Raw genomic sequence first — 26,860 nt, forward strand, 5'->3', positions numbered from 1 at the left:
TCTGAGGAAATTGAAAAAATCATCAGATCTTACTACAAAAGCCTATATTGGGCAAAACTGGAAAATCTGGAGGAAATGGACAATTGTCTAGACAAATACCGGGTAACAGGGTTAATCAGGATCAGATAAACCATCTAAACAACCACATAATTCCTAAAGAAATAGAAGCAGTTATTAAAAGTCTCCCAACTAAAAAGAGCCTGGACCCGATGGCTTTAGTGCAGAATTCTATCAGACCTTCATAGAAGACCAATACTGTCCAAACTATTCCACAAAATGGAAACAGACAGAGTACTACCCAATTTCTTCTAAGAAATCACAATTACACTTATACCTAAACTACACAAAGACCCAACAAAGAAAGAGAACTTCAGATTAATTTCCCTTATAAATGTTGACACAAAAATAATCACTAAAATTCTTGCAAACCAAACCCAAGAACACATCAACATGATTATTAATCATGATCAAGTAGGCCTCATCCTAGGAATGCAGGGATGTTTTAATATACAGAAATCCATCAATGTAATAAACTATATAAACAAACTCAAAGGAAAAAAACCACATGATCATGTCATTAGATACTAAAGAAGCATTTGACAAAATTCAACCCCCTTTCAGGATAAAAGTCCTGGAAAGATCAGGAATGAAGGCCCATAGTTACATATAGTAAAAGCAATATACAGCAAACCAGTCGGTATCATTAAACTAAATGGAGAGAAACTGGACTCAATCCCACTAAAATCAGGGACTAGACAAGGCTGCCCACTCTCTCCCTACTTATTCAATATAGTTCTTGAAGTTCTAGCCAGAGCAATCAGACAACAAAAGGACATCAAAGGGATACAAATTGGAAAGGAAGAAGTCAAAATATCACTATTTGAAGATGATATGATAGTGTACTTAAGTGACCTCAAAAGTTCCACCTGAGAACTACCAAGTCTGATAAACAATGTAAGCAGTGATTGGACATAAAATTAACTCAAACAAATCAGTAGCCTCCCTCTATTCAAAGGATAAACAGGCTGAGAAAGAAATTAATGAAATGACACCCTTCACGATAGTCCCAAATAAGATAAAATACCTCGCTGTGACTCTACCCAAGCCAGTGAAAGATCTGTATGACAAGAACATCAAATCTCTGAAGAAAGAAATTTAAGAAGATCTCACAGGATGGAAGGACCCCTCATGCTCATGGATTAGCAGGATTAATATAGTAAAAATAGCCATTTTGCTAAAAGGAATCTACAGGTTCAATGCAATCCTCATCAAAATCCCAACTCACTTCTTCATAGAGTTAGAAAGATCATTTTGCCAATTCATTTGGAATAACAAAATACCCAGAATAGCAAAAACTATCCTCAACAATAAAAGAACTTCTGGGGGAATCACCATCTCTGACCTCAAACAGTATTACAGAGCAATAATGATAAAAACTCTATGGTATTGGTACAGAGACAGGCAGGTAGATAAATGGAATAGAATTGAAGATCCAGAAATGAACCCAAATACCTATGGTCACTTGATTTTTGACAAAGGAGCCAAAACCATCCAATGGAAAAAAGATAGCATTTTCAACAAATGGTGCTGGTTCAACTGGAGGTCAGCATATAGAAGAATGCAGATCGATCCATTATTATTGCCCTGTACAAACCTTAAGTCCAAGTGGATCATGAACATCCACATCAAACCAGATACACTCACACTAATAGAAGAAAAGGTGGGGAAGAGTTTCAATCACATGGGCACTCGAGAAATTTCCTGAACAAAAGACCAATGACTTATGCTCTAGATCAAGAATGAACAAATGGGACCTCATAAAACTGCAAAGTTTCTGTAAGGCAAAGGACAATGTCATTAGGACAAAACAGCAACCAACACATTGGGAAAAGATCTTTATCAATCCTACATCTGATAGAGAGCTAATATCCAAAGTAAGCAAAGAACTGAAGAAGTTAGACTCCAGAGAGCCAAATAGCCCTATTAAAAATGGGGTACAGAGCTAAACAAAGAATTCTCAGCTGAAGAATATCGAATGGCTGAGAAGTACCTGAAGAAATGTTAAATATCCCTAGTCATCAGGGAAATGCAAATCAGAACAACCCTGAGATTCTACCTCACATTGGTCAAGATGGCTAAACTGGATAAAAAACTCAGGGGTTGGGGATTTAGCTCAGTGGTAGAGTGCTTGCCTAGCAAGCGCAAGACCCTGGGTTCGGTCCCCAGCTCCTAAAAAAAGAAAAGAAAAAGAAAAAAAAACCTCAGGTGACAACAGATGCTGGTGAGCACATGGAAAAAGAGGAACACTTCTCCATTTTTGGTGGTATTGCAATCTGGTACAACCACTCTGTAAATCAGGATAAGGTTCCTTGGAAAATTGGACATTTAACTACCTGAGGACCCAGCTATACCACTCCTGGGCAGAAAGCCAAAAGATGCCCCAACATATAACAAAGACATGTGGTCCGCTATGTTCATAGTAGTCTTATTTATAATAGCCAAAAGCTGGAACGAACACAGATGCCCTTCAACAGAGGAAAGCATGCCAAAAATGTTGTACATTTACACAATGAAGTACTACTCAGCTATCAAAAACAATGACTTCATGAAATTCATAGGCAAATGGATGTAACAAGAAGATACCATCCTGAGTGAGGTAACCCAATCACAGGAAAACACACATGGTATGCACTCATTGATAAGTGGATATTAGCCCAAATGCTCGAAACACCCAAGATGCAAGCCATGGAGGATGACCAAAATGCAGATGCTTCACTCCTTCTTAAAAAGGGGAACAAAAAAAGGGGGACAAAATATCTATAAGAGGGGATATGAAGGCAAAGTTTAGAGCAGAGACTGAGGGAACAGCCATTCAGAGCCTGCCCCACATGTAGCCCATATATATACAGCCACCAAATAGGGTGAAAAAGAATTTAGGGAAACAACAGCCTTTACAATTGCCATGAATAATATAACATATTTTGGTGTAACTCTAACCAAGCAAGTGAAAGATCTATATGATAAGAACTTCATGTCCCTGAATGAAGAAATTGAAGAAGATATCAGAAGATGGAAAGATCTCCCATGCTCATGGACAGGCAGGATAAACATAGTGAACATGATCATCTTACCAAAAGCAATCTACGAATTTAATGCAATCCCCATCAAAATATCAACACAGTGTTTTTATAAAGCTTGAAAGAACAGTTCTAAAACTTTATATGTAAAAAGAACCAAATAACAAAAACAAACAAACAAACAAAAACCCAGGAGGCCAAAACAATCCTGAGCCATGTAAGAAGAAATCTTAAAGTTGTTTTGATTTGCATTTCCCTAATTGCTGGGAACAAAATGAACATTTTTGAGTATTGCTTAACCCTGTTTTTCTTCTTTTCGGAACTTTATAAATATGTCTCAGACTCGGTTATTTTTTAGATCTTAAATAGTAGGAGACCTATTCATAGGGAGAACTATATACACAGTGAGAAGCTTCTCAGGCCAACCCTGAGAAGTGAAGTTTGGTTTTACACATCCACTTTCTGCCATGACAATAAATGCCTTAAAATCATGGACTGCCTCTTTTCATAGGGACCGCCTTGGGGAGCTGTGGAGAAGGCCTTCACCTATAGAGCTGTTGTCTAGTTTCCCTTAGAAGGCCTCTCTGCACACTCAGCCAGGCCCAACCCTGCAGTCAAGCCAAGGACTCTCCTCATAGGATTAGCATGAGCTCAACCCCTGTTCCTTCCCCACCCCACACCCTGCCCAGGCCAGATCCAGCCCTGGGGCCCAGATTCCTTTCTCAGCTCTTGCACAACTTCCAGCTGTGCCTGGGTGACCAAAAGTCTGGGAACCCCACAGAAACAAACTCATTGCAGGCCCCGGGGACCTCCAAGCCTATTAAGGCTGTACTGTGCCTCTGAGTATCCTTTCCTGTCTCAGGAGCAGTATCCTGTTGTTTCCCTAAGACCCACACCAGACTGGAGAGCGGACAGCCTAGGGTAAGTAAGGGCAGTCAGTTCCAGCATCCTGCCTCCCTGAGTGGCCCTGCTCTGTGATTAAGCAGAAGTGGGACCCAACAACCCTACAACTGAAACTGCCATTGTGGGGCAAACCTAGCTGAAGGTACCCCCAGATGGTGACCTACACACAGAGACCCACATTACTTAAGGAGTAAGTAAACCCTGACCTAGTTCAAAATTGCTTGGTCTCCCTCCCTCCCTCCCTCCCTCCCTCCCTCCCTCCCTCCCTCCCTCCTTCCCTCCCTCCACATTGTTCCTGGCCAAGTTCCCCCTCCCCGCTTTGACTCTTAGCTAAACTCTACAAATCACATTTTGGACTTAACTCAAGAGACTAGCTACTCTCTGCCCCATCCCCAACACCACAGGGAGGGCTACTACACAGTTAACAGAGCTGCCTTTCAGACAGCAGTGCCTGCCCTAAGATCTCTGCTTTTCCTGCCTGCCAGCTTAAGCCCAACCTCTGGTCCCCTGCAGACCAAAAAGCTAAATTCCCACTCAAGTGTATAGGTGGCAATGTTCTTGCCCATTCTATGGGCTTCCTAGTCACCTGCTCGACTGTTTCCTTAGCTACTCAGAATCCTTCTAGCTTTATGAAGCTCTGTTTGTCAGTTGTTGGTCTTAAATATAGAGATCTATTCAGGTCCTTTCCTAGGCCTATATCATGTAGGTTACTGACTAATTTTTTTTCCTAGCAGTTTGAGTTTTTTTGGTTTCAAGTTTAGATCTCTGATCCAATTGGAATTAATTTTTGTACAAAGTCGTAGGATTCTATTTTCATTCTTCTGCATGTAGACAGTTTTCCCAGCACCATTTATTAAAGATGCCTCCTTTTCTCCAGTTTGCTTTTATCATCTTTGTCAAGTATTAATTGACTGAAGTTGTGTGTTCATATTTGAGTCTTTGCTTTTATTCCACTGGTCTACACATCTGTTTTTGTTCCAGTGCCTTCAGTTTTTTATTGCCATGCCTCTGTAATATATTTTAAGATGTAAAATGGTAATCTTACAGCATTGCTCTATTTGTTCAGGATTCTCTTGCCTATCTGTGACCACATAGTTCCATATAGGTTTAGGATTGTTTGTCCATTTCCATGAAGAATGGTGTGGGGATTTCGATTCTGATTGCTTTGAGTCTGTAAATAGATTTTGGTTAATTGATTATTTTCAAAACGTTAATTCTACCAGTTTACATTAATGTTCTAAAACAGAGGTCTTTCTTTTCCTTGGTCAGGTTTATTCCTAAATATTTTATTTTATTTTTTGAGGATATTGTGAATGGGAGTGTGTCAATGATCTCCTTCTATATGTGTTTGCTGCAGAGAAAAGTTCTGTGATTTGTGCAAGTTGATTCCATATCTTGCCATGTTCCTGAATTTGATTTTCATTTTGAGAAGTCTTCTAGTACAATTTTTGGGATCTCTATAGTATTATGTCATCTCACTGTGGGAATAGTTTGTTGTCTTCTTTACCTATTTGTATTCATATCAATTCCCGTCTCTTCCCTTATTGATCCAACTAGTATTGAGAATGCAGTGTGGAAAATGAGTATAAATAATAGAATCATGCTACTTTCCTGACTTCAGTGGGATTGGTCAAGCTTTTCTTCACTTACAATGATGTTGGTTATGAGTGTCTTGTATTCCCTCCAGGCTTACATTCTCTAGGCATTTTATCATGAAGGCCTGTTGGACTTTCTCAAAGGCCTTTATACATCTCTTGATATCATCATATAATTTATTGATCTAAGTTCATTTGCATGATTTATTGTATGAATTCCTCTTGAAAACTGAGACATTCCATGTCTGTGTAAATGTTTATTTTCTTTTTGTAAGTATTCTCTTGAGCATTTTGGGGTCTATTTGATCAGGAAAATGACCTGCCGTTTTCGTGTGTGTGTGTGTGTGTGTGTGTGTGTGTGTGTGTGTGTGTGTGTGTGTTTGTGTGTGTGTGTGGGTTTGTGTGTGTGTGTTTGTGTGTGTTTGTGTGTGTGTGTGTGTGTGTGTGTCTTTACCTGGCCATTCAGTAGACTTATTTTTGAGTGAAAAAAGCTTGATTCTCTGGGGCTGGTGGAAGATTCCCTGGGGCCTGTGGAAAAAGATTCTGAGTCCAGAGAAACTTTCTGGGAACAGCAAGTAAAAGATAGGTAATAATCACACACACACACACACACACACACACACACACACACACACACACACAAATGCATGCTTGTGTGCCTCAAGAGCATACTTTGTGGGTTAAGCAAGCTTCAACCAACTCTAACACCTTCACTTATTACATACATACATACATACATACATACATACATACATACATACTGCATATAAATATTTGGTGGATAGTGCAAAGCTACAATCAACTTCACATGTATACATATATTCATGTATACATACACACATTTACATTGGCTGAAAAGCTCCAAAACTTTATTTTTCCTCCCACAGTTTATATATCCCAGCAAAATCTTTCAAGCTTTACAAAAATTACAATATAGTTACATTCTATTTTTCTTTAAGTAAACAATTACAGTGAATATACATAGAAAAAACCAACATGTTTCCCGATACCCTCACTTGATCGAATGTTCTACATATCATAGTTGAAAAACAAATTATGCTGAAGAGCCTACATACATTTGTATCTAAGTAACTTGTTGTAGATTAGCAGAGTATAAGTAGACAAGGTAATTTTCTCAACCGTTTTCCCTTACTGGCAGTTTACCTTTGTATCATAATATGGGAGAGGGGTCACACGGATCCATCTAAAGGCAAAGTGGCATTGTACACTAAATCTAACTTCAATATTACTCAACTGATTTCCTATAAAAAGAACAGCTTCTTCCAAAGTACTGCTATGATCCTGAAGGCACCTATCAATCTGTTTTTGTAGCATAAGTGCCACAGAGACATTTTTAGACAGCTGATTAACATGAGTGCAGTATTAATATTTTGAACCAAAGTAGTTGTAGATAATATAAAAATGTCTATAATAAATATAAGAGCTGTAATTCCTAAAATTAAAGCATCAACAAAATACTTAGGACATGAGAGAGCAGAAGAAATCTGATCCTGTATTTGTAGTCCAGTATCATTGTACCATGGAGTAGTAATATTAGCAGGTAAAAGGACATAAGGTGGTTGTCTAACTACAGCATAAACATCATGTGCAGAAGTAACAGTAATGCAGTTAGCAATTACACACCCAAAACAAGAAACTCTAAAGGAACTGTGTCTATCATGAAAAGCTACATTTAAGGTCCTTTACAAAGAATACGGAAAGGGTTCCTACACAAGCACAAACAGATTTAATAACAATAATAATAATATTAATATTAATAATAATAATGACAACAATAATAAATGAAACACAGGACATTATGATGAAACTTAACCAGTAACAGCAAAAAGGTTAAATAAGTCCCTTTGTAAAGGATTTTTATGGAGAGAGGTAGGAACAAAAATTGGAGTGGGTCAAGCAGGACTATACCAAGTATTAAAAGTCTCAGGAGATAGAGTCTGAGGGTCATAAACAAATTTTTCTTGATTCAATTTGACGTATTTCTTTTTTTTATTTTTATTTTAAATTATTATTTATTTACATTTCAAATGTTATCCCCTTTACCAGTTTTCCAACCATAACCCCCACATCCCATACTCCTTCTCCCTTTGTTCCACCACCCCATCCACCCACCCCTTCCTGCCTCCCAACCCTGTTATTCCCCTAGACTGGAGCATTGAGCCTTCACAAGACCAAGGGCTTCTCCTCCCATTGGTGCCCAACAAGGCCATCCTCTGTTTACAAATGCAGCTAGAGCCATGGTGTGTCCATGTATACTCTTGGGGTGGTGGTATAGTCTCTGGGAGCTCTTATTCATTGGTATTATTAGGGGCTGCAAACCCCTTCAGCTTCTTCGATCCTTTCTCCAACTCCTCTACTGGGAACCATGTTCTCAGTTCAATGGTTGGCTGCAAGCATACACCTCTGTATTTGTCATGCTCTGGCAGAGCCTCTCTGGGTTTTGTGGCTACATGTATATGGTCTGGAGACCCTGATTGGATGTCCTTTCCTGCAGCCTTTGCTCCAAACTTTGTTTCTGTATTTCCTCCTATGAATATTTTTGTTCCCTCTTCTAAGAAGGACAGAATCATCCACACTTTGGTCATGCTTCTTCTTGAGCTTCATGTGGTCTGTGGATTCTATCTTGGGAAATATGAGCTTTTGTACTAATATGCACTTATCAATGTGTGCATACTATATGTGATTTTTGGGATTGGGTTACCTCATTCAGGATGATATTTTCTCCATTTGCCTATGAATTTCATGAAGTCAATGTTTTTAATATCTGAGTAGTACTCCATTGTGTAAATATACCACATTTTCTGTATTCATTCCTCTGTTGAAGGGCATCTGGGTTCTTTTCACCTTCTGACTATTATAAATGATGCTGCTATGAACATAGTGGAGCATGTGTCTTTGCTATATGTTGGAGCATTGTTTGGGTAGATGCCCAGGATTGGAATTGCTGGGTCCTCAGCTGGGTACTACATACAATTTTCTGAGGAACCTCCACATTGATTTTCAGAGTGGGTGTAACAGCTTGCAACAATGTTCCCACCAACAATGGTTCCTATTTCTCCACATCCTTGCCAGCATTTGTTGTCACCTGAGTTTTTTATCTTAGCCATTCTGAGTAGTGTGAGGTAGAATCTCGGGGTTGTTTTAATTTGCATTTCCCTGATGAGTAAGGATGTTGAGCATTTCTTTAGGTGCTTCTGAGCCATTCGATATTCTTCAGTTGAGAATATTTTGTTTAGCTTTGTATCCCATTTTTAATAAGATTATTTGATCTCTGGAGTGTACCTTCTTGAGTTCTTTGTTTATGTTGAATATTAGCCCTCTATGAGATGTGGGATTGGTAAAGATCTTTTCCCAATGTGTTGGTTGCCGTTTTGTCCTAATGACAGTGCCCTTTGCCTTACAGAAGTTTTGCAATTTTATGAAGTTCCATTTGTCAATTCTTGATCTTAGAGCATAAGCCATTGGTGTTCTGTTCAGGAAATTTTCTTCTGTGACCATGTGTTTGAGGCTGTTCCCCACTTTTTCTTCCATTAGTTTGAGCGTATCTGGTTTGATGTGCAGGTCCTTGATCCACTTGGACTTAAGCTTTGTACAGGGCCATAAGAATGGATTGATTTGCATTCTTCTACATGCTGACCTCCCGTTGAACCAGCACCATGTGTTGAAAATGTGTTTTTTCCCATTGTATGGTTTTAGCTCCTTTATCAAAGATCAAGTGACTACAGGTGTGTGGGTTCATTTCTGGGTCTTCAATTCTATTCCACTGATCTACCTGCCTGTCTCTGTACCAATACCATAGAGCTTTTATCATTATTGCTCTGTAATACTGCTTGAATTCAGGGATAGTGATTCCCCCAGAAGTTCTTTTATTGTTGAGGATAAATCTGATCCTGTACTTATAGTCCAGGATGATTGTATAGGTAAAAGGATATAAGGTGGTTGTCTAACTACAGCATAAACATCATGTGCAGAAGTAACAGTAATGCAATTACTTATTATACACCCAAAACAAGAAACTCTAATGGAACCTTGTCTACCACGAAAAGTAATGAATCATATTTGAAGTCCTCTAGAAAGAATACCAAAATGGTTCCTACACAAGCACGAGAGGATTTAATAAAAACAAAACTAAACAAAACAAAAGGACAATATAATGAAACTTTAGGTTAGCAGCAAAAAAGAAAAATGAATCCCTTTGTAAAGGACATTTATGGAGAGAAATAGGAACAAAAACTGGAGCAGGTCAACATTAAATAAGTAGAAGAAACATTAAAAGTTTCAGGAGAAAGATTCTGAGGGTCATAAAACAAACTTTTCTTTGTTCAATTTAACATATTACTTATAATCAAAATTGGGCTCATTAACTGAACAAAGAGAAACAGTAAAAGAAACATTTAAGGGATGGTAACTTACAGAATGGTTGACAAAACCACAAGAAAACCATTTAGGAAAATTCCTTTCAGAGGAAAGATGTGGCCCACCATCATCCATTGTCGAAGGATCAGGACAACTGGAAAGCTTAGGGGGCAAAGGTAAAGGTGTAATCTCATCTTTGTTATTCTTAAAAGCAGCAAGCATAAGTTTTAGATCCCAAAGGCTTCTAAGAGATAAACAGTCCTTATTAGGATGATAACTTAATTCACCAGGAGAATCAACAACCAAAGTATGCTGGGTAAGTGAAAAACAGCCAGTAACTGGGGACGCAGAATCAGTACAAAAACAAATAAGCAATGAACCAGAAGTACCTTTAAATGCAATATTGCCATGTTCCTTATATAAGACGTATTCATTACTTTCTCCCCTCCCCCAACAGCTCCACAGCATCAGTTGTAACTTTAGCAGGAGCAAAACCCCAAGTAGCAAGATGAAACATAGGAGGGTCAGGCAAACACTCACGATAAGGTGCTGCATCACAACCAGGAATAAAACGTAACAGTACCTCAACTGTGATCAAAGATACCATAGCAAGAGACACATTCTCTGGTGAATGTGGCAGTGGCTGAGCCTTACCTAAATCCTCAGCACGGGTGCTGAGTGACTTTATCTGGCCCCAGGATGGTACTGGCTGTTGCCCAGTAGATCCGGAAGCAAAGCACTTGCCAGCAGGGCAAGAATCCAGTGAAGTTTCTTTTATTTTTAAAACAGATGAGAAGTTATTTTATTGACTACAATTCATTCAGAATGATACTCAAAACTGTTTTTGTGTGTACTGTCAGTTTCAAAAACAATCTGTTTTGCCATTCATTCACTTTTATTAATCATTTTATTCATTTATATTTCAAGTGATATCCTTTTCCTGGTTACCCCTCCACAACCCCTTCATTCCATCCTCCCTCTCCTCCTCCCTTTTGCCTGTATGAGGGTGTTCCTCCACCCACTCACCCACTTCTGCCTTACCACTCTAGCATCCCCCTATGCTAGGGCATCAAACCTCCACAAAAGCAAGGGCCTCCCCTTCCATTGATGTCAGATAAGACCATCCCCTGCAACATACGTATCTGGAACAATGACTCTTTCCAGGTACACTTTTTGGTTTATGGTTTAATCTCTGGGAGCTCTGGCTGGTCCAGTTAGCTGATATTGCTCTTCCTATGGGGTTGCAATCCCCTTCAGCTCCTTCAGTCCTTTGCCTAGCTCTTCTATTGGGGTCCCTGGACTCAGCCTGATGGTTGGTTGTATCTGTATCTGTATTGGTCAGGTGCTGATAGAACCTCTCAGGGAAGAGCCATAGCAGGCTTCTGTCAGCAAGTGCTTCTTGGCATCAGTAATATTGTCATCATTTGGTGTCTGTAGATGGGATGGATCCCCAAATGGGGCAGTCTCTGAATGACCTTTTTTTTTCAGACACTGTTCCATTTTTTTGTCCTTGTCTTTCCCTTGGACAGGAACATTTCTGGGTTGAAGATGTTGAGATGGGTGGTTGTCCCCATCCCTCAATGCTTGGCCATGCCTAGCTACTCAAGGTGGTCTCTACAAGTTCTAGCTCCCCTTTGTTGCTTATTTCAGCTAAAGTCATCATGAAGGGATTGCTGGGAATGATGTAGGTTTACAACCTGATGATCTTTCGCTCTTTGATGAGACAGGCTCTGCTCACATCACCTAGAATTTTTTTTTAACTTATCCCAACTTTTACCTAAAATCTTGAGCAGGGTTTTTAGACCATAAAACCCACTTTCATGAGTGATGTTGCTTGTGCTTTAGAACGGCCCAAGGGATGTCTATGCTATCTTAGGACCAGGCTAATGTGACCCCCACAGGCATTGTGTTTACCTCAGTGAACCTCCTTAGAGACTAAATATTGGGCATTATCTCTGAGTCAACAGACCCATCTTGCAAAATAAACCAGGTGTACTTTATAAAGGATCTCAATGTAACACTAAATTGTGTGCTTGGGACTGAGTTCATTGCTATTGGAATACCTTTTCTCCAAAATATAGCTAAAGGGATATAATCAGGGCCAGAATCTATAAATCTTGGTCTAGCATCAAGTGCAACAAAATGGGGCTAAGCTGATTTTCAGTCTTGTCTCTTCCTGAATTGTTTGGTGGTGGTGGTGGTTGTTGTTGTTTAATTTTTTCTGCCTGTTATGAAGACTGCAGCGAATCACCACACTACAATGCTCTGATGTGAGCGTGGATCACACTGGCTCCCTAGGTTCCTTCTGGCTAACTCCAGTGAAAGAAAATAGGAAGTTTACAGAGTACGGCTATAGAGTTGCCACAGCTGGCTCTGTTATGTCAAAGTCAGCCTTGAAACTGTGCCCACCAAAGGGCATGAAAGCCACAGGGACACTTGTCTTCATGACTGTATCTGGAGTGCAGGATGATCTAAGTCATTCCTGGTCATTCTTTGCTTGTTCCTCCCCTCATCTGTTACTTTTCTAGAAGTGCCCAGTAGTTCTCTGGACACATCTATTGTTAGCGAAGCCCAGTGGTCTAGAAGGTTGAAAAGATGAGGAAGGCTCTAAAGTGAGAAACAATTAACCAATGAGTACTGAAATATTGTGTGTGAAGCTCCTGCCACCACCTGAGACGCTGAAGAGTTACTGAAAAAATATGAATTACAAAGTACCAAAATAATGTAAAATGGTCAATTGTCATAATTAATTGTATAGTATACAGTGTTAAGTAATGCATAAGCCTATAATAAAGTAATATATCCAAAGTGGAAGGTCATGATTACTATTATCATATTTTACATTGGGAAATGTTTATTCATCAATATTACTATGACTTGTAATATCATTAGTAATCAAGGCAGTTCATTAAATATTACTTAGAATGAAGGCAGGTCATTCAGAAAAACTTTCTCTCATCTTAATGGGGTTTCCCAGGTTGTTGCTGTTCTCTGCTTAACTCCTAAACAACTGAAGTTCAAGAACGTGAACTTGGGCATCACACGGAGCTGGTGGGTGTTGGAAATCATTCCCACACCTCACTCTCTCAGCACTGGCCCTATTAGTGATTTTTCTGAAGTTACTGGGAGTTTCTGATATAGAAAGTGCAGGCATAATCACATGTCCACAGACAGTAAGCACCACTTCCTGTGCAGTGAGACAGAAGGAAGGGCTGGGGACAGTTAGAAGTTCACAAGTAGCAAACAAAGATCAGACTGAAAGAAGCCAGAGTTAAGCTGTTAGGGTTCCTCGGAGCTCAGCTGGAAGTGACTGGATGACAAGGCGCGCAAACTCAGGTAGGCAACCCTGAAGATGTTTCCCTCTGTGTATCTCACTCTGTTTCTTAGACTGAGTTGCAAGAACTTGCTGATGCTCATGAAAGCAATGGAGACACTGGGGCACCTCAGAACTAAATGGGCAAAGGGACAGGGCATCTGACTTACCTGTCCTGGCTGTTTCTAGCTGCATGATCTTAGTGATCACTGACATAAGGAGCAGAGCTCTCAGGTCATTCACTGATTGGGAAGCATAAAGGCTGAGAATAGAACAAAGAACAGAAGGGAGCCAAGCTGAGCTCATTTCCCAGGGAACATTGTCCTTCCTCATTCAGGAACATGATTGCTAAGAGGCCAGCAAAACTTGAACCACAGCTTAGGAATCCAGGACTTCTCACACTGCTGTATTCAGCTGCTTCTCCACACTGAAGAGACTTAGACAAAGGCTGCTGCTGGCAGGTGGGAAAATAGGGAGAACAACCAGAGTCAGAGACAGCTGGGGTCCCACACCCAACTGTGTGTAATCAATGGGGCAATAATGAGAACTTTGGCTATTTGTTTAACATTTATTTGATGTTGCCGTACACTGCATGAATTACTTCCACGTGCACATCAAACTTTGGATTCTGAATTTCCTACTAATTGTGATTATTTAATTAACATAAATCATTGATTTGGGGAATAAGAACACTAAAAGATTATGTTTACTAAATTATGACAAAATGTGAAGTGGCAATCCTAAAATCCTATTAGACACACAAAGCAGATAAATGGGGTTACATATTTTAAGTGGAATGTAGCAAGGATTGGAAAGCACTGAAGGTTGATTTCTAGTATCTCATTATTAGCAAAGTAACTGGATGGGAAAAGTCAATGAATAAAGACAATGCACTTGTTCTAGGTGACATTGAGAAACAGCCAGAGCTACATTTACAAATTTTGTCTGAACATTTGGGCATGGACACAGGAACTTGTAGGGATTCATGTTTTCCCTTTCTATGAGGTGTTTATTATCTAAAATCATTGGGGTGTGTTAACATTATGGGGGGAGAACACATGAATCCAAGATGTGGTGGTTTTGCATTTTCCTGTACCAGCAGTTTCTTCTGACAAAGGACATATCAAGGATACACAAAGATGCACAGTCTGGGAGGTGTGGGCAGAACGGGGAAGGATAGTTTGTTTTCTTTGTTGTTATTTTATGTTCAAAGCCAAAGCACTTAATAACCTTCTGAAAATTCATATGATACACATTCTGATCATGGTTTCCCTTCCCTTTTCTCCTCCTAGATCCTCTCCACCTATCCGACATTACATCTTCCATCTTCTCTCTCTCTCTCTCTCTCTCTCTCTCTCTCTCTCTCTCTCTCCCTCTCCTTCCCTCTCTCTCTCTCTCTCTCTCTCTCTCTCTCTCTCTCTCTCTCTCATATACATACACAAATAGGCCAAAAAAAGGATAAAATGTAAATCAACCTAGCAAACAGAACCAAAACCAAACCACTACAATGGGCACAGTACTTCATAACAGCTGAGTCCATTTTCTCTTCCAGCTGTGGGAATGCCATCATGATTCCACAAGTAGTGACCAATGAGACCATCACAGTGATTTCGCCAAATAGAATCAACTTTCCCCAAACAGAGGAACCCCAGTCTACCCACCAGAGGCAAGACAGCCTGAAGAAACTTCTAAAGGCAGAGATCAAAGTGATGGCGGTAAATCCCACTCAGCACTTCCTGGGGTGGGAGGAGTGCAGAGGGTGAGGCATTTTGCATTAGGGCTAGAGATAAATTTGGAGGGTGGGAAACCAGTTTTGACAGAGTGATCACAGAATGGCCAGTACACTGGGACTTGGCAAACTGCTTACACCACTAAAGTCTTCTGAAATTGGCAAATATTTCCTTTATTCTAATGAACTTGGACTGTACCCCCAATGACCTGACTCCAGGAGTCATTGAGATTTTGTTGTTTAATTCTTTTTTTCACTTTTGAAAGGTACTTGCTAAGTATTTTATTGATGAAAATATTTGTAGGTAGATTCTAGGAGGTCTCTAAGTATAGACCACCCTTCTCCTCTTTAGTGAAAAGAGATGTTACAACAAAAATCACTGGTTTTTTACTCTGCGTTCATGCTAGAATCACTAATGGATCTATTTTAGGAAAAGAGAGAAGAAATATTTTTGTTGTGAGTTGTTTCTCAGTCTTGTCTATACTAATACTCTATGCCTGGGTCTCTGTGCTACCCAGTCTCAGAACTTAATGGAACTGAACACCTTGCTTTGGGCGTACAAAAATCCACTGGATTCCTTTGAAGTACATGTAGCAAAAAATTGATTAAATTGCTTAATCAACATTACAAGAGCTGTGAATCTGTGAGGTGAAAGTAGTGTCAGGAAGACAAAATTTTCCCTTTTAATACGGAGGCAGTGGATCCCCAGAATGAACAACAGGACTGAAAGAGCTATGGAGCTTGACAGAGAGGCTGGCCCTATGTGATATGCAGTGGGCTCTGGATGATGTGTAGAGAGGTTTTTACAGTCTAGGGCTCAGAGTAAGAAGGCTTTCAGATGCCTCCTTTTTCCTACAAGAGGAAGAGACTTGTTAACCATGCACTCAGCTCAGCCCAGCCAGGAAATACTGGGGTGGATCATAAGCATGCAATGGATTCAAGGACAGCAATGCCTAAAAGTGACCAGAGGCTCTGGCTGAAACACATCCCCTCCAGAATAACCTTTCCGCTGTCATTATAGAGCCTGTACAGTGTCTGTGTGTTCATTGGGATGTTGTAGAAGATGGCAAAGAATGGCCACGATGGGAAATGTGAAGACATTCTTGTCATTGCTCGTTTAGTCTTCCTTCTTCCTTTTTTCAACAGGCAATCCAGATCATGTGTGCTGTGATGGTGTTGGCTCTGGGAATCATTCTGGCATCAGTTCCCTCTGTCCCACTTTTTACGTCAGTGTTTTCTGTCCTGTTAAAATCTGGATACCCATTTGTAGGACCTTTGTTTGTAAGTAGACTTCTGTGGGGATTAAGATGGGGAGGAGAGAGAAGGGAGTTGTCACCTAGCTGCATTTCTGCCTACTGAAAAAGAGGTCAGTGGTAGACCTTGTTCTTCTGTCTGTCTTCAGAGAAGGTCTTAGTGTACAAGGGCAGCAGGAATTTCATCCTGAAGATATTTCAATCTAATCCAAATAACCATTTCTTGTCAATATCACCATTTCATGCCATCTCTTGAGCAATGATGATGTTAGAGTCCTCTTTGGGGAAAAGTCTAGGAAGTAAGACCAAATGATCTAGAGCTTTCTATATTACGCAAGGACATCCAGTGGACCACACTGCAGAGAGGAACACTTTCATTCTTTTGATCTGGCTTTGATGGAGGCATTCAGGGTTGTGGACTGGATAATACTCTGGGATTATTCCATGTCTGGGGTCAAAAGGTAATGAAGGGAACAGCTCTCCTCTAGACTGGCATTTAGAGTCTCACCCACAAGTGAGGATTCCTCTCACTGGGGCTTCTAAACTGCTTACTACAGTTTTGGTTTGTTTTTGTTTTTGTTTTTGTTTTCCCTTCTTGCATCTTTTCCTTTGATTCATCCACAGCCCAATCTTTCTTTCTCTGTGTTAATAATTTGTGATTTTTTTCTTCTCAAACCAATACATTGTCTGATTTCACCAGTTTTCCATAAATGTTCTTTGGTCCAGTTTCTGATCAAAGACACTGCATTCCAACACTTCTGTCTCCAGAGTCTCCACTAGACATCCTAATTTGGACCTTCTCTGACTTCCCTTGTCCTTGGTGACTTTAACTGTTTCAGTGTTATTTTTGTAAATATTTCTAAGGTTCAGTTTGTCTGATATCCTGTTAACCTTTAATTGAGCAGAGAGTGATGTCAGTGTAGGTGACAATGACATCATCGATTTGCAATACAGTAGATATTATGAAGGGTGTATACTATTTACAACACTTCACTGTTCACATAACCCTGATCATGGGGCTGATGTGGTGATGTCTAGGTCAATGCTGTTACTTTATTTTTTTTCTCCTCACCACATTGTGCTCTGTTCACTAAGCATGCCTTGCATTAGAAGAGACACTCAGTACACTTAATTTATTAGGACTCTGATATTGTGGGCATAGCTCACAGGAAAACACATGAATAGATTTCATAGACCCTGAGTTCAATCCCTACCATTGCAGAGATAAAGACCCAGCATTTATTTTATGGACACACTGCTTGACTTTGGAGAATAGAAATCACAAATTTTCTACTTAAAAAAAATTCCTAAACTGTTTGTTACTTGATTTCATTTAATTTATTGTGTAATAGAAAAGTCTATCATGATAAAATCATGATTTTAAAAACATCACAACTAAAGGCTTCTGGAAATGTAACCTTATGGTTCCTTTGTTCTCTGGAACCAGTTACTGAAAGTCCTGTTTCCTTTGGTCTCTGTTTGTTAATGTCATCCTGTATTTCCTTTAAAAAAAACAAAAAAAAAAAAACAAAAACAAAAAAACAAAATGAAACCTAGTACAGTTCACTCTCAAACTATTACCAACATTTGAAACAGGTATCTTTCTAAACTCATTTTTGGATGCCAGAATTATTTTGATGCAAAAATATTGTTGTGTTGCAGCCAGGAGCATGACAAGAAATACAAAGTACAGGCCAACGTCTTAGAGGACGCAGTTCCCAAAATTCCTCTCTAAAGTACTAGCATACTGAAAATTGCACCTTAAAAATTCAACACATTCAAGTAAAATTTACTTAAGGAAATTTGCATGGTTTTTAGGTGCAAATCGAAGTGCTATAACTTTATTTATGAAAGAAGGAACAACACTACCTTTTTATTTTCCATTTTCACTCCTTATAGATCAATGCCTCAGACACTGAATTAATCTAAATCTACAAATCCACATTTTCCTTTCTATATAACAAAACATTCTTTTGCTATCTCTTAAAGCCTTTATGAACTTTAATGGGATAGATTTCTGCACTTATCTACCTTTCTGAAATTTTGGATAATGCATGGAAAAAGAGACACCCCTGTGAGCCTACATTTGTGTGTCCTTGGTCATTTGTACAATGAGGGTTTGTCATAAACACCATAGAGTAACATCATAGACTTTTAGTACATAGAAACTGACATGATAATGTTTTCTTCTTCTCTGAGCAGTTTATTGTTTCTGGAATTCTGTCCATCATCACGGAGACAAAGTCAACAAAAACTTTGGTGAGTACAAGAACCATATCCAAGAACTGATGAGCACAGATCCCAGAGAGATAACTCAGGGCTGGGCCTTTCATGTTGAAAGTTACAAGCTAAGCAATACAATGATTACTTCTTCAATTTGTGAGCTGATCTGGGTTCTCCGTATCCCTATATGGAACATACTCTTTCTATCATGGTGGCCAAAATTATAGCGTGCCTGATGTCTGAGACCAGTGCCAAGAAATCTAATGTAAAAATCCTGCTCTCTTATGATGCCATTGTGTAGGCAGCAGGCAATGATGGTAAATCTTCATGTAATCGACTGGATTGAAAAGTGCCTCAAGGATTAGTAAAGCATACGTCTGGGGGTGTTCCAGTTCCAAACTGTGATTGCTACATTCCCTAATGTAAAGATGGAATAAATGGGAGAAATTGAAGTGTGGTTAGCACAGGTGTCCTCTCACTAGGCTCGCTGACCACCATATTTGAGTCGTTCTGCTCTGCCACCCAAGTCCCTCAAGTCAGCTGAGCATCTGAAACTGAGCCGAACATAATTTTTCTCTTGAATTATGCATGTGAGGCATTTTGTCATGGCAAATTATATTGTTCAGTATTAAATGCCCTTATTTTTAAAGAGTTATATTTGTTGTGGGTATATGATATAATTTCACCATTGAAAATCCATAATAATCCTCAGAGAAAATGTTCATGTCTTCTCTCTATATCTCCATAAAGGAAAGGCTTTTGCCTGAATTGATTACAGAATTTTAACTGAGAAGCAGAATGATGGAATTCTGAACACCTCCATAGTTGTTTTAGCTAAGAATTCAACTTTTCCTACTTTAACTTCTTTCAGTGAAAACTATTCCTGGGCAGACGAAAACTGGATTAGAGAAAGAAATTTTTGAATGATGTAAAGATTCACCTAGTCTTCAGTCATCACATATTCCTCAAGAGTTGATTCAGGAAGTCATTTAGGAAAATAGAGCAATAGCTGAGGGATTGAGTTAGGAAGAGCTGACGAAACCAGTCTCCCAAATGTACAGAATGTTAATCACTTTTCTGTTTCTGTGGTAAAAATACCATGACTAAAACAACTGAGAATTTAGGTCGTGTGTAAGTAGAATAAGGCTTATGAAAGTTGCTTAACCAATGCTGGAGAATGTTCTTTTCATACGGTGTGTGCAGACTAAAGAATGCCAGTTAAGATGAAGTTAGTATATTCTAAGAGCATATATACTATTAGTATCCTGATTGTAACTATTGGCCAAGGTTTGATTTGTCAAAATTTGTTTTAAAAGCACATAAAAGCACCGAGTTCTGAGAGATTTATACAATCTCTCTAAAACATAAATGACCTGAAATTAAATCACACACAAGTGCCATACATTTAGGTATGCCCTAGAATACCCACATGTAACTGTAGCTTTTTGACTGATCTCAGCTCATATTTCCTTTGTATACGTTTAAAAAGAAAGAAAGCAACTATCAAAAAAAGTTTATTTGTTTCACTGACACTGTAAGTGCAATAGAGAAGAGATCCAAAGTGAGCGTTGGAACTGAGTAATGCAGATCAGTGAGACTCCAAGGACCTCTGGCACTGTAGCCTCAATTTACCAACATCTAGTCCCATTCTGTTTTTTTCTGCTTCACACTATTTCCAAAAAGGACAATATTCTTAGTCACATGTTTAGATTTCTGTCTATATCCCTAGTTACAGTTAACCATTAGACTTTCCAGAATCCAAAGTCTACCAAACACTGAGAACAAAGTCCCCACACTCTCCTTTTGGTATACGAGCTTCTGAGGAGTGGTAGTATACAAGGAATGAACTGCCTCACTTGCCTTTTTCGTGAGATTGATGCTTCCCTAGGTGGGGTATAGAAGGGATATGTTATTCTGAATACATTTTTCAGTAGTAGGTATGTCCTGAGATAATTAAACTCACAAGGAGGAATGGTTCATTTTTGGCTTATATTTCAGAGGCTTAGTAGCATATAGTTTTAGTGAATCTAATTCTTCTGAGCTTGTAGACAGGCAATGAGTGTCTCATGCTAAAAGAGCAAAGGCATGTGCCACAGGGGAGCAATTGAGAAAAAGAGAAGATGAAAGTCTTATGTTCTGATATAGCCCCTTGATGAGCTATTCTATGCAGACATACCTTTGATCAAGAGGCATTTACTAAAAGTTCTGACAGGATTTATCTAACTGAGGATGAGATCTTTAATAAAATGAGGTTTAGGAAATGTCAAGTTTAAACTAGAGGAATGAAAATGTTGAAGGGCAAGAACATGACCAATGTCTGCACTTCTTCATCCTTTAACACTCTCTTGAGAATTTTCCAGTTTACATTATAGGATTCCATCAGAAATCTGGGGTGAAGATTTTTCCAGAGAAATATTTTTTTCACCATTGAAATCCTGTTTATTGATCTCAATGCCGTTTAGGTTTGGGTTTTGTGTGTTTCTAAATGTTCATAGGACCTAATAAATGTGTTGATGGTGGTTTGATAAAGTGATCTAGCAAATATCATCTGGGAAATGGAGCATATAATAAATAGACATGGAAAACCAGGGACTCTGCTCCTTATACTGGTTGTAGTTATACATTAGTAATGATAAGGAAATAAAATATCGATCCTTCAGAATCTTAGAAAGAACTGAAAGAGTTGAAGGGGCTTGAGACCCCATATGAACTACAATGCCAACCAACCAGAGCTTCCAGGGACTAAGCCACTACCCGAAGACTATACATGGACTGACCCTGGACTCTAACTGCATACATAGCAATGAATATCCTAGTAAGAGCACCAGTGGAAGGGGAAGCCCTTGGTCCTGCCAAGACCGAACCCCCAGTGAACGTGATTGTTGTGGGGAGGGCAGTAATGGGATGGAGAGGGGAACACCCATATAGAAGGGGAGGAGGAGGAGCTAGGGGGATGTTGGCCCAAAAATAATAATCGAAATATAAATAAGAAATACTCAAGTTAATAAAGATGAAAAATATATAAAAATTAATCCTTCAGATGTTAATGAAGTCAAATAAAGAGAATCAGTGCAAAATTTTGGAGACAGGTATAAGGGAAAACCTGCTGCTTCTTCCAGGTAGATGGCAGCCTGACTCTGAACATCCTGAGTGTTTCATTTGCTTTCATGGGCATCATTATCATGTCTGCCAGCCTGGCTGGTTTGCATCCTGCCTCAGAGCAGTGCAAGCTGAGCAAGGAAGGTATACGAAATGAACATGATTACTACGAACTTTCCTATGACTCAGACAAGAAAAAGTGCTCCACTGACAAATCTATTCTGACTGTAAGTATTTCTAAAGGCTTCACCGAATATTTTTATTATTATTTTTATTTATGGGGAAATAGTGATCTTTTGACTGTCTTTTGAAAATTCTTTCACTGTCTGGTTTGAGATCTTAGGGTAAGGTCAAGGCTGAAACAAAAACAAAGGTAAACAATGTTAAAGCTTTTAACTCCAAATTATTTTTAACTCCAAAATGATTCTGGGTTAAAACATTAACACATTTTACAGAGGGCTGACATATACATTGGAAAGTACAGTTTTTAGCATAATAAGATTCATATACAAAAGACTCAAGTGGTCTAGACATGCCAACAAGAAAACCAGGCACATGCATAGTAAAGTAAAGTTAGCTGAGCAGTACTCAACTAAGCGCTGAGAAAAGGATTGTGGGAAGGATAGGAGTAGAATGGAGATGTCAGGTGTCTGCTCCTTTATGTCCTCACAGTAGACAGAAGTGAGTCTGTGGGGGCGAGCTCACTGCTGCTTTCATCATTCACAAAGAGATGAGATGGTTAAATGAGAAAAGAAATACAGACAAATAGAGAAGAGCAACCAGCAGTGATGTGAGGGACTGCCATCTTGTTGGAAGAAAGTAATACAATTTGACTAACAGGAAAAACAGGTCTTCAATTCAAACATCCATGAATATATATTTGGTCTCTATCACATGGAGAGAACATTTAGTAAGATAACAGTGACGATCCTACATAATTTTCTTTGTCTTATGACAAGTAAACTAAGAAAAACCAGAGCTCCAAGGTGTCTGGATAGTCTGGTCTGGTCAACCTCAAGGTTTCTGTTTTTTTTTGTGGATCTGGGTCCAGTATTTCTTCCTTAATTAAGAAACCACAAGAAGAAAAGGTGTACGTAAATTAGATGCATAATAATGTGATTAAATTATCATCTAAAATAACTAAGCCTAATTTTAAAACCCTGATGCATTGGGGAGACATTTATATAGATCACAAAGAATGATGGCATCCTGGGTTAGTTTCACACTGCATGTAGTTTCACACCCTGCTTGTATGTGTGCAGATAAATGAAGAATTACAATGCCACATTCATCATCCTTCCTATCAAGTGGTATTCACAAAGGACACCTCAGGACAAAGGTCATGGGATACGTGTTCTTTACATAGAACATTCTTTGAGTTGCTTCGTGTTGTCGCAGACAGTAGAAACTGGATTACTTTTCTAATTTTTTGCCATCACAAAATGAATCACATCCCAAGAAAGAAGGTTCTATCAATACTACCTTTTGGAAAGAGCTTGCATAGTGAGAACCTCACTCACCCTCACTAGTCTCTCAGAGGAAGTAGGACAACAGGTGATAAGTGTGCCCATAGAAGCTGGAGAAGCAGAGACTTGACCAGCCTCATACTAAGCAGCAGAAGAGAGCCAAGAGCAGGAGCTGTTGACTCTCTGCTGGGGTCACTACTCCTCTCTGCTCCCTCCTTCAATGAACAGTGTAGTCAGGATCCTTGTCCAAGAGGGATGAGAAGTGGTAGAAAATGACTTTGTTGAGTGTTTTCCTCTTCAGCCATGTACTCCAAGGAATGAAGGGACCAGGCATCAATTCTAGCCCATTTGTAGGTTAGGGAAGATTCTTTCAGTTCTATGATGGTGGAGATGATTTCATCTCTACAGTTACCTCCCACCCAGGTATGAGGACTTTAGCTGACTCAGCCACATCTACCTCTCTTCTCCTGTGCTTAGGGGGTCTTTTCACTGATGCTGATCAGTACTGTATTGGAGCTTGGCCTGGCGGTCCTCAGTGCTCTGCTTTGGTGGAAACAGAGTCGCTCTGACTCCCCTGGGGTGAGTATTCTATAGTCCTCCTGAATCTTCCCTGGTGTTCCTCTGGGACATGTTGATCTATGCTGTCATGAATGTCAGGTAGACTGACTTCCGTCAAAATGACATGACTATCAGGTGATTTTGGACAGGGAGGTGGGACAGTAGATGATGGAGTAGAAGTTAACTGTATAGCTGATGAGGATTATCTATACGGAAACAGGCAAACCACCTGATTCATCCCCTCCCTTTTGCAAACAAAGGAACTAAGGTTCTACAAAGTTAAATTTATCTCCTGACATCAAGATGAATTTGCCTGTGTTTAGGATGTTAGAGCATGGCTGCCTCCCCTCTAACTAGGAATACTTTCTTCTATAGCAGCTAGTCTCTTTAACAATCTTGACCTCATAAAGAAAAATTCACACTGAAATGTATTCAGTCTGCATCTTAGATCTGTTTTCGTTCCTTCTGATATTACTTTTTTTTTCTTGTATTAAAGACACTAAAGATATAATATTTGGTAACTTCATGCTGCCCTTCTCAGGTACCTCTCAGGGTTTACGGCTTCAGTAACTGAGCCAAAAAGCTTTGCTCTGACAAAATCCTTAATCAGAGTGTGGAATGCAGAGGAGATGATGTACATCAAACATGTGCATCACCGAAGTGTCCTATTCTCATCTGGGAACATCTACAACACTGAATGAAAATCTATTATGTATATACATGTGTCTACATATCTATCTACCTTCCTATATGCACACACACACGCGCGCGCGCATACACACACACAACACACACATATGCATAAATGTATAGTATATATTGATTTTAAATCTAAAACCACATATTTTCTTTTTTCTAGAATGTGATTTTCCTGTCTCATAACTCAAATGATGAATCCAATGTGGAATCAAAGGCACTCTGTAACTCTGCATATGAGGAACAAATGGTTTGTTAAGAAAAACAAAACAGAACAAAATTCCCCAAAACAAGTGGGAACTAAACAGCAGAGGGTATGTCTTCTTGATAATGCAGAAAATACAATCATCACAAGGTAGCAATGCTTGTTACTAAAAATGTAGACTGTTTATACAATGAATACCAGTATGAGTTGAATGGATGTGTTAGTGTCATCCTATTGATTTTCATGACCTTGGCTTCATCCACAGCTCAGACCTGCAAACAGTGGCCAGAGTCCCAGATATTTCTCATTAAGATAACAGAATGTTTCAGGAGATTGTGATGGAGCAAAGGGGCGACATTTTCTTGTACCCTGCAATTAATAGCAACAGTTACCCATTAAGAGTCTTTTTGATAAGTGGCTATTAGCCCAAATGCTTGAATTACCCTAGATCCCTAGAACAAACGAAACTCAAGACGGATGATCAAAATGTGAATGCTTCACTCCTTCTTTAAATGAGGAAAAAGAATACCCTTGGCAGGGAAGGGAGAGGCAAAGATTAAAACAGAGACTGAAGGAACACCCATTCAGAGCCTGCCCCACATGTGGCCCATACATATACAGCCACCCAATTAGACAAGATGGATGAAGCAAAGAAGTGCAGACCGACAGGAGCCGGATGTAGATCGCTCCTGAGAGACACAGCCAGAATACAGCAAATACAGAGGCGAATGCCAGCAGCAAACCACTGAACTGAGAATGGGACCCCCGTTGAAGGAATCAGAGAAAGAACTGGAAGAGCTGAAGGGGCTCGAGACCCCATATGTACAACAATGCCAAGCAACCAGAGCTTCCAGGGACTAAGCCACTACCTAAAGACTATACATGGACTGACCCTGGACTCTGACCTCATAGGTAGCAATGAATATCCTAGTAAGAGCACCAGTGGAAGGGGAAGCCCTGGGTCCTGCTAAGACTAAACCCCCAGTGAACTAGACTGTGGAGGGGGAGGGCGGCAATGGGGGGAGGGTTGGGAGGGGAACACCCATAAGGAAGGGGAGGGGGGTAGGGGGATGTTTGCCCGGAAACCGGGAAAGGGAATAACACTCGAAATTTATATAAGAAATACTCAAGTTAATAAAAAAAAAAGAGTCTTTTTATTCAGAATCCCTGCTATGGCATGGGTCTTTCATCATATCAATTTTATTCACTAGTGCATAGAGACAAGTGACCTGCAATGAATTCCCAAGAAGTATATATGCTGTTGCTTCAAAATAAAGTGTTTTTGTGATTATACGTTCTCTTCATAAGGGTTGTGTTGTTGTTTTGCTTTTATGTACAGATCAAGTCCCCTGTGATACATAAATACATGTGTTTGTTGCTCTTTTGTTCTCTCTCAACCAAAAAAAGCATGGGAAAGACAAGTAGGAATAAATCTGTGTCACTGTGTTTATGTGGTGTGTGTGTGTGTGTGTGTGTGTGTGTGTGTGTGTGTGTATGTATGTATGTATGTATGTGTGTATTAAACTAAAAGTAAATGAACATTCAAAGGTTTGCAATGTATTTTGGAGGTACCTGATAACATAGTTATTTGTACAATCACCATAGCTAATAAGAGACATTTCCTCACTTCTTACAGGAGGCTAAAGAGATATCTTAGAGTTTAAGAGCACTGATTGTTTAAGTGAGGACATGGGTTTTATTACCAGCATCCACATGGCAGCTCACAAATATGTGTAACTTCACTTCCACATGATCTGACATCTTTTTCTGGCCTTGGTGGACAGTTGACACACATGTAGAACAAACACAGACATTTATCCATGTAAAATACACATAGACATAAAATTTATTTAAAAATTTAATAGTAAAATATGGATTGTATGGAATGACAATACAATTATGATCATATTCTATAAGACACTAAGGACTCTTTGAGTCCATAATAAAGTATTTTACTTTTTCTTTTTCTTGTTTATGTTCTACTTCCTTTCCTTTCTTTCTTTTTTTCCTTGTTTCTTTCTTTCTTTCTTTCTTTCTTTCTTTCTTTCTTTCTTTTCTTTCTTTCTTTCCTTCCTCCTTCTCCTCCTCCTCCTTCTCCTCCTCCTCCTTCTCCTTCTCCTTCTTTTCCTTCTCCTTCTCCTTCTTTTCCTTCTCCTACTCCTCCTCCTTCTTCCTCTCCCTTCTCCTCCTCCTCTTCTTCCTCTTCCTCTTCCTCCTCCTCTTCTTCCTTCTTCTTCTTCTACTTCTGACAAACTCATTTGTAGAAGAAGAGAGCCTTTCTTTGAGACATATACACAGCCCTAACCTACTGTCAATCATGTAACTCTTCTTAATTCGGGGAAGGAAGGCCTACCATCAAGAACTCA

At 39.4% G+C, this 26,860-nt stretch overlaps 1 protein-coding gene across 3 annotated transcripts; it reads left to right on the forward strand.

The window, feature by feature from the left end:
• The first annotated feature begins 3,850 nt into the window (after positions 1 to 3,850).
• Positions 3,851 to 25,785, forward strand: Ms4a6b (membrane-spanning 4-domains, subfamily A, member 6B). 3 transcript variants are annotated; one of them, XM_215145.11, is made up of 7 exons: positions 3,851 to 3,998; positions 14,818 to 14,980; positions 16,141 to 16,275; positions 18,450 to 18,506; positions 21,590 to 21,796; positions 23,513 to 23,614; positions 24,453 to 25,785. In XM_215145.11, exons 2-7 carry the CDS (start codon positions 14,834 to 14,836, stop codon positions 24,546 to 24,548), a joined length of 744 nt encoding a protein of 247 aa, XP_215145.5. In that variant the 5' UTR covers positions 3,851 to 3,998; positions 14,818 to 14,833; the 3' UTR covers positions 24,549 to 25,785. The 3 variants fall into 3 exon arrangements, with proteins under 3 accessions (XP_215145.5, XP_006231172.1, XP_038957282.1); XM_006231110.5 differs by lacking the exon at positions 3,851 to 3,998 and adding an exon at positions 13,132 to 13,288; XM_039101354.2 differs by lacking the exons at positions 3,851 to 3,998; positions 21,590 to 21,796 and adding an exon at positions 13,132 to 13,288.
• The last annotated feature ends 1,075 nt before the right edge of the window (positions 25,786 to 26,860 follow it).

Source organism: Rattus norvegicus, chromosome 1 (genome assembly GCF_036323735.1).
Source record: "Rattus norvegicus strain BN/NHsdMcwi chromosome 1, GRCr8, whole genome shotgun sequence".
Classification (NCBI taxonomy): Eukaryota; Metazoa; Chordata; class Mammalia; order Rodentia; family Muridae; genus Rattus; species Rattus norvegicus.